At 47.7% G+C, this 8,544-nt stretch overlaps 1 protein-coding gene across 1 annotated transcript; it reads left to right on the top strand.

Annotated features, from left to right (window-relative positions):
• The first annotated feature begins 2,763 nt into the window (after positions 1-2,763).
• ADORA3 (adenosine A3 receptor) lies at positions 2,764-5,915 on the top strand. Its single transcript, XM_079930702.1, has 2 exons — positions 2,764-3,401; positions 5,103-5,915. Exons 1-2 carry the CDS (start codon positions 3,019-3,021, stop codon positions 5,707-5,709), a joined length of 990 nt encoding a protein of 329 aa, XP_079786828.1. The 5' UTR covers positions 2,764-3,018; the 3' UTR covers positions 5,710-5,915.
• The last annotated feature ends 2,629 nt before the right edge of the window (positions 5,916-8,544 follow it).

The following is an 8,544-nucleotide window of genomic DNA, read 5'->3' as shown; positions in this document are numbered from 1 at the left end:
TGGGTTGGGGGGATGGGGGAAGGGGACCATTCCTCCTGGTTTCTCTGTCCTCTTTCCCTGGCTGCCCTTTGGTGTTTGGTCTAGAATGAAAAGGACACTCAGGGCCCCGTCTTACACCAAAATGCTAAGTGGCTGTGAAAGCCTTCCTCCTCACCCCTCACATCAGCCCCCTGAGTATCGGTGGGCTCTGTCTACTCAGAAAATATAAAGGAAGGGCTTCCTTCATTCATGGAGAGGAAATGCCCCAGGTTTGTGCAGAGGATTCTGGGAACAATTCCTGGGGAAGCGGGGGGAGGCGGTGGCTGGGTCAGTGGCCCCAAGTGTGTCCCCTGTCTCTCCTTGTTCCTGTGGGTTACAGCTTCAGGCTATCCTGTCCCCACCACGCTGCCCTTGTGACTGGTCCTTGAGCAAAAACCTTCTACTTGGTTTCTCTAACCCAGATGAGATGGGCTGATTCTGGAAGGACTCACCTGGGTCTTAAAGGAGGGGAATTAGGCTGGAATCTGAAAACACCCACCAGTCGGGTTTCCAGCTCCTGCTGTCACTTCCATCCCTAACAGCTCGGCTCACTTCCGGTAGGATGGATCTGTGGTTCTTTCCCTGGCCTCCACCTCCTTCTCCCTCCCCCAAGCTCCTGGCCCACAGCTGCACAAGGGCCACAGGCTTTTTTCTTTAAATGCAGGAACTGTCCACTGTCTGTCCAGCTCCCAAACACAGAGCAGCTGTCTGTGCTCCACTCTGCCATGAGCCCATTCGCTCTGTCCTCGTCCACCCCAGGCAGACCCGGGGTTACCAAACCCTCCAGGAAAAATGTTCCTTAGCTATACCATCACCACAGCCAGGCAACACGACTCATTGCTACCCCAGAGGGTCTTTCTCTCCCACAAGGTTTTGGTGCTACTGGGTGGCTGAGGGTCAGGAGCCGGGGTACATTGTTGGCAGTGAATTACCAAGATTCAACAACGGCTTTACAGCGAGGAGGACTTGTTTCGGTCGCACGCAGCCTCCTAGAAATCGCTCTCTATATCTCCCTTCTCCCGAGCAGAGATAAAGAGAGCAGCTGCAGTAAAGACATTTATGAGAGGTCACGTTGGAGGCTCGTGACACCTTTCATGTTCCCAAAGTGCAGGGATGTGGGCACGGCTAACATTGGGAAATGCTGGAGCGACAGAAATGCAGTTGGAGAGGACTGTCACTTAATGTCCGGGGAGTTGGCTCATTTCCCTGAGCAAGTCTAGCAGGGATTAGCAAGGCACACCAGACAGACTTGGGATGCGGTGGGGGTGGGCAGTGGGGGGGTAGGGGTGTCGACGGATGATGCCGAAGCAGAACAACTAAAGAAGACCCTGGCAGGCCCCATGCTGAGGCATCTCGCCAGTGCCCCAGTGAGAGGTGTTTGTTAGTAAACACCAGAACAGCACTCCTGTGATCGTCAAATTTTATTTTTTGGCTCTACGTAGATTGGTGCTTAGAGGTAAGTATTATCAACCCTTCAATCCACAGTGTGGGCTTAGGTCCAACTGTTCCTTTTGCTGTCTCTCTAAATAACCCTTTTGGGCGGCACTGAGAAACCCCTGAACCAGGGGAACTCCAAATAAAAATTGCATTCAAGTGTCTGATTCCCAGGAGTTCCCAGGTGAGTGACTTCAGGGAGTGGGTCTGATTTTCAGGTAGATGGCTGTTCCTGCAGGGCGGGGGTGGGGCTTGGGGCCGGAGGGCAGGAGGTGTGCTGTGTGATCATGTGTACATGTTGCCCTTTCCCTCCTTTCTGCATGGCTGGTCATCCTGTTGTCCCTCAAATAGATCTGACACAGGCTGGTTGCTAGTGTGAGGGCATGGTGGGTGTGTGGGCTGAGAAGGGAAGATGAGGGTCAGCAGATGTGATGCTTACGGGAGGTGCTGAAGTTTTGCTCTTCTGAACAGGGAATCTTAGTTTGTCTCTTTGGCAAAAGATCTTTGATACAAAGGCTGTGTTCCAGCTATGCCCCAGCAGAGTCAACTCATGTGGCTGAATTCTCAGTCCTTACTGTTATGCGCTGTCTTAGTACCTTTGGGCTGATATAACTGAATACCAAAGACTAAATGACTTAGAAACAAGAGAGATTTATTTCCCACATTTCTGGAGGCTGGGAAGTCCAAGATCAAGGCATCAGTAGAACCTGTGTCTGGTGAGAGCCAACTTCCTGGTACATAGATGGTGGAAGGGGCAAGGGAGCTCTGTGGGGTCCCTCTTATAAGGACACTAATCCCATTCATGAGGGCTCCACCCTCATGACCTAATAACCTCCCAAAGCCACCACCTCCAACTACTTTGACTTGAGGGTCAGAATTCAACCTATGAGTTTTAGGGGGACACAGTCAGTCTATGGAGTGTACTCTTTAGAAAGAGTACATTCTGGCTAAGTTTAGGAGCCTGCCACCAAAGGCTATTTCTTTCTCTTCTGTGGGTTCTGCTTGCCTCCTTACTGTGCGATCTTTCTGATAAGCTATCAGAAAGCCAGAATGTCACGTAGTCAGTGCTCCCAGCTCCTCTCCCACCCAGAGTGACATTCTTATCTAGTCCTTGAGTAAATGAATGCTGAGTCTTCTCCATGCTACCAACACGCCCCCACCCAGCTCTCATTCTTTCCATCTTCTTGCTGAGTGTTCCTGGCTCTGTGCTTCCTCTTGGCCCATCTCACTTCCTGAAACACCACTGAAGAGCATTGCTTGTCTTGATGGGGCTTAAGTAGCCCTCCAGGGGCAGGGGAACTAACAGAAGCAGCATTTTCACTTTCAGCCCACATAGAACTGTCCTCCAGGCTTCTGGGAGGCCAGGGGTGTACGGCCTGCATTGGGGCTGAAAGTGATGGCCCTGTGATGGACTGTCTCTAAGGAGAGGGGGAGAGGGGTTTCCAACAGAGAAGAGAAGGAATGGGCGTGTTGTGAGCTCTGGACTGTGGCTGCTGCACCTGGACCTCTGGTGAGATGCCTGGCAAGAGCTAGGCTGACTGGTCCACACGGATCTTGTTGGCACAAATGTCACCTGGGAGGCTCCACCTGGAAAGCGAGATGCCTGTCAACAGCACTGCCGTGTCCTTGGCCAACGCTACCTACATCACTGTGGAGATTCTCATTGGGCTCTGTGCCATAGTGGGCAATGTGCTGGTCATCTGGGTGGTCAAACTGAACCCCAGCCTGCAGAACACCACCTCCTATTTCATTGTCTCCCTAGCCCTGGCTGACATTGCTGTCGGGGTGCTGGTCATGCCTTTGGCCATTGTCATCAGCCTGGGTGTCACAATCCACTTTCATAGCTGCCTTCTCATGACCTGCCTGCTGCTGATCTTCACCCACGCCTCCATCATGTCCTTGCTAGCCATTGCCGTGGACCGATACCTGCGGGTCAAGCTCACGGTCAGGTAACTTGCTTGGAGAGGGGTGGTGTGGGGCAGTGATAGAGGTGCCTGGGAAATGGGGCTACAACCTCCAGATCTCAGACTTTTTGAGTGGAAACAAATCCAAATTGGCCTCTGAGCTTGAAAGAGGTTCTTTTCACCACTTGGTGTGTGAAGGGTTTAACAACGATGAGTAGAGACTTGGGAACTAGAAACAGAGGAACGCTCTAATCCCTCCCCACTGACTACAGGAGTATATGCTCAATACCCTGGGGGGCTAAAGATGATAAAAACTCGATGCATCTTTAATTAGTGAAAAATGCTCTTGACTTTTAGAAATGATAGAAACATACTAGATGATAAGATAAGCAGAGAGAAAAGAAGGAGATAAACTGATGTTTCTCTTCTTTGCAAATGTAGGCTATTTTAAAGTTATTTTAATTTTGTTTCTTCTTCCATGTTGAGAAGGGGACCACAAAAGTTCTCCATTACAGAAAGTAGTAACAACTTTTCAGGTGACCATGTGAACAGAACAGATTGCCAAATGAAGAAATCGAATTCCCCAGGTGTCCTGAATTACATTGGTATCTTGTTGCTCCTCTCTTCTCTTGGGGAAAGAGCATGGTGAGGGAGCTACAGACAACTTTTGATACAAATGAGCCTGGGTTCAAATCCCAGATCTTGAGGCCTGATCTTGGGCAAGTTATTTAGCTTTCTGTGTCTCAGTTCCTCGTCATAGTGTTAAGATGCTCTGAACTCAGATTCACCTCCATTCCATTTTAGCTCCAACACTTTTGGCTTCTACAAGTTGCTTAACTTGTCTGTTTCATTTTTTTCATCTATAAAATGGGGATGATAATTGTACTTTTCCCATAAGATCAAATGAGTTAATACACGTAAAACTCTTAGAAAAATGCCCAACACACAGTCTGTGCTCAGTAAATGGTAGCTGTAACTACTATGATTTTCACCATTACCATCAATGAAATGGAGATTGTCATAAAAATATCTCCAGTTTATCATGAGATTTTATTGAGAGAAAGTCTACTGAGTACATAGCCAGTACTTAAAATCTGCTTCCTTCTTATAGCCTATGTAGAATGTTGTCAGGAAGAATGGTTTAAGGAGAAATGGTGACTTTTGATTGGATGAGTCTTTTAAGGTCCTGGAAGCACCTCAACATGATGTTTGCAACTCCATGAGAGTGGAGTCTAACTCAAACCCCAAGTGTAGTGCAAATAGAGAAGCAGGGGCAGACACAGGTAGGGAGTAAGTGTGGGACAGGCAGAGTCTAATTTATGGACAGCAGCACAACAGCCAAAAAACAAAACAAACAAACAAAAAACCAGTGCAGAGCACAGCAGGCAAACATGCTTTGAGCAGATTATTTCTCCCCAGGTAAGGCGATCCCAGGAGACTTTGATCGATAACTCTTACCTCCCAGGGACTGAAGAATTCTTGGGCTGGAAATGGAACTGTGAATGGGGTACGCAAGCCCCTGACTCTAGGCAACGTACTCCTGTTGCTTTGGAGGTTGTACTTCTTTAGAAAAGTTCCCAGAGAACTTTGCTGTATTTTTCTCTAATCATTGTCTGCTCATCTTGTCTTCATATCCAGTAGAGTTTAGCTGAAATCACCATAGAATACCAACACCCTCCAGCTCCATCTTCCCCCACTCATTAGCAATTCCTCTGTGAACTCACTGACTCTCTTCCATTCCAACAGATACAAGAGGTTCACCACTCAAAGACGAATATGGTTGGCTCTGGGCCTTTGCTGGCTGGTGTCATTCCTGGTGGGATTGACTCCCATGTTTGGCTGGAACATGAAACTGAACTCAGAGTACCACAAAAATCTCACCTTCCTTTCCTGCCAATTCCATTCCGTGATGAGGATGGACTACATGGTCTACTTCAGCTTCTTCACTTGGATTTTCATTCCCCTAGTTGTCATGTGTGCCATCTACCTTGACATCTTCTATGTCATCCGGAACAAACTCAATCAGAACTTTTCTAACTCCAAAGAGACAGGTGCATTTTATGGACGGGAGTTCAAGACAGCCAAGTCTCTGTTTCTGGTTCTTTTCTTGTTTGCTTTGTCCTGGCTGCCTTTATCCATCATCAATTGTATCATCTACTTTAATGGTGAAGTACCACAAGTTGTGCTCTACTTGGGCATCCTGCTGTCCCATGCTAACTCCATGATGAACCCTATCGTCTATGCTTATAAAATAAAGAAGTTCAAGGAAACCTATCTCTTGATCCTCAAATCCTGTGTGATCTGCCAGCCCTCTAATTGCTTGGACTCAAGCATTGAGCAGACTTCTGAGTAGCGATCCATGAAAGATGACTCTCCATTCCATTACCCTTCAGATTCAGCATGGACAAACACTTGAGGGCCTACCCACCCGGGCCATGGGCTCTCACGTGTTTGATTCCTTCCAGTGATGTGGGATGCATTTGGCTGGCTGTCTCCAATTTTATCTTCCCTACTACCCTCTTTCTCTAATTCAATTTTTTTCTTGTCCTTCTTTTCTAATTCAATTTTCTGGGTGTCTGACTTGAGGACAATAGTCTATTGTTACTACTGCCTGTGTTCCTCTTTCCCAAACAGAAGTCATGGAATCTGAAGGATGCCTCATTGACTTACTGACAAAAGGGTCCCAACTGGGCTGGACATGGACGTAACGGTGACTCAGTTCTACTCCATTATGGAACTAAGCAGAGAACCCTGCTCTCAGCAGATACCTGGAGGATGGATGGAATGCAAGGAGTGAACTGAGTTTAAGAGGGACTTAACTTGCTGGATTCACCTGTAAATGTATTTGAGTAAATAAAAGATGATAACTAATTGCTGTGTAGCTCTTTGCTGAGGGTCAGGGTCACTTGGGTCTTGAAGACCCAGCTGGCTCCTCCTGGCACTCAGCCTGCTTCTACCTGATGCCATGTGGCATGTTCGTCTGTGTAAATTCTAGGACCCTCACCCCTGGCCCCAGAACACCCTGCTCCTTTTTCCAGGGCTGATCAGAACATTTGTCAACTTTATGAACCATTCATCGAGTGTTAGAGAAGAAATGATTCTTAGAGCTGAGTCTTAATCATCTCCTCTGGTATTTTATAATTTAATAGGAATAGCGGGAGTGGGGCAAAAAGAGACACCAGACAGCTATTATATGTTGAGCACTTTCTATGTACTATTTTGCACGCGTTCTCTCTTTTGGTCCTGACAGTCTTTTAGGTACCACCGTTATTACCATCTCTATTTTGCAGAAGAGAAAACTGAGGCACAGAGGTGTTAAGTAACTTGTCCACGATCACACAGTTAACGAGTATGAGAGCCAGGATTTCAAGGCAGTCCTGCCTTATGGGAGAACCCAAGATTCTTGCTAACTATCCCTAGACATGCAGAGTGACTTGGCATTTCTACAAATTCCAAACTCTTAAGTCCACCTTATGTACAATTAACAGAATCATGGGTACAAACTATGATTTGTATACTCAAGGACTGCTGGGGGCTTCCCTGGTGGCGCAGTGGTTGAGAGTCCGCCTGCCGATGCAGGGGACACGGGTTCGTGGCCCGGTCTGGGAAGATTCCACATGCCGTGGAGCGGCTGGGCCCGTGAGCCATGGCCGCTGAGCCTGCGCATCCGGAGCCTGTGCTCCGCAACGGGAGAGGCCACAACAGAGAGAGGCCCGCGTACCGCCAAAAAAAAAAAAAAAAAAAAAAAAAAAAGACTGCTGGGTTTTTTGCATTAACTGCTGTTGCCAATTGGGACACCAGACAGGGATGGCGTTCTAGTCAAGTCATTCGGGCTTTAAGTGTGGCTCTGGAAGTTTGAGGTGGCATCTCTGATTGGGCTATCCAAACTTGCAGCTGTGGACTCTCACTCCCAAGACAATAAATATATTAACTTGATGAGAGCAGCAAGATGGGGATTTCAGTTAAACCACATCAAAGAAGATAACTGTACTGAAACGTTTTTCTAATTAATTCTTAGCCAATCTTGAAAGGTTATCCTGATCCTAATCTTAGGCCAGAGCCCGATAAGCCTATTTATCTTGTTAACATTGCACTTCAGGGAAATGTCCTCTTGTCTTCTCTTGTCAGCCCAGGAGTAATCAACACTATGTGCGATGTTGCAAAGCTCGCACGCACGTAGCATTTTCTACCGATGCCAAACCCGTTGGTCACCCCGCCCACCCACTTCCTGGTGCCATTCACAATCTTATGTTAGAGGCAGAGGACTGCAACGCACCCCCGCCCTCCATTCCTGGGGGTCCCTGGACGTGGGAGGGGACTTTTGTCCTGACAAATTCCCCATCAACGTTTTGGGGGATCTTTTTTCTTTCAAAAGACAAGCCTCCCCCACCTCTAATTTTTTCTTAATGGTATCCCCTCTTTTGATTTCAGCATTTTCCCCCAAATTAATTTTTGTGTTTAGTTAAAATGTCCCTCCAGGACGAGGCCCTGGGTCTACTCTGGGGCATTGGGTGCTCCTGGCACACTGTTCTGCCCACGACTCACCTTTGCCCAGTTGGAGACTTGAGGGAAGTGCTGGTTGGTTCTTGGCCTCTAACCCAGTTGCTATAGCAACATTGGGCATGTGCCCTTTTAGGAAACTTGATTTAAAGGGACCGCTTGCCTCACAAGAAAACAGCAGTCTGTCCTGAGTCATTTGGTGTCATCAGACAAGCTGTAGCTCCAGAGTTTCAGAAAAACTTTTTTTTTTCTCCCTTTCTCCTCCTCCCCTCCTTCTCTCTCTTTTCCTTTCTGACAGTCACGGCTTAGCAAACCCACTGAAGGCTTGTAGGAAGTTGTATTTGGGGGGCTTGAGAGTCAATGAGAATCTCTTGAGCTAGGGGGCTCCACCAGCCCAGAAGAGGCCCTTACAGTGAAACATCTTTTGGCGTGAACTCAAAAAAGATGAACCGAGACTCACTGGTGAGGAGTTGGGCTGGAAGTGGCGAGATCTACCCTGGTTTCAGGTTTAGAGATTAATGTCACTGGAGTTTCCCTGAGTCTGTCTCCTGGCTAGCTCCCTTCGGCTAAACATTGTCAAAGGTGGCTGTTGGGCTTTCATTTTAAAGGAATAAGACAAAAAAGACCACCGAGACAAAACTGAGGTTTGCTTGCTCCTTCCTCCTCCAGACAGATTCACTGGAACAAA

The sequence above is a fragment of the Stenella coeruleoalba genome, assembly GCF_951394435.1.
Source record: "Stenella coeruleoalba genome assembly, chromosome: 1".
In the NCBI taxonomy this organism is placed as follows: Eukaryota; Metazoa; Chordata; class Mammalia; order Artiodactyla; family Delphinidae; genus Stenella; species Stenella coeruleoalba.
Note: the sequence above shows the minus strand (reverse complement) of the source record. Positions and strands in the feature narration are given on the sequence as shown.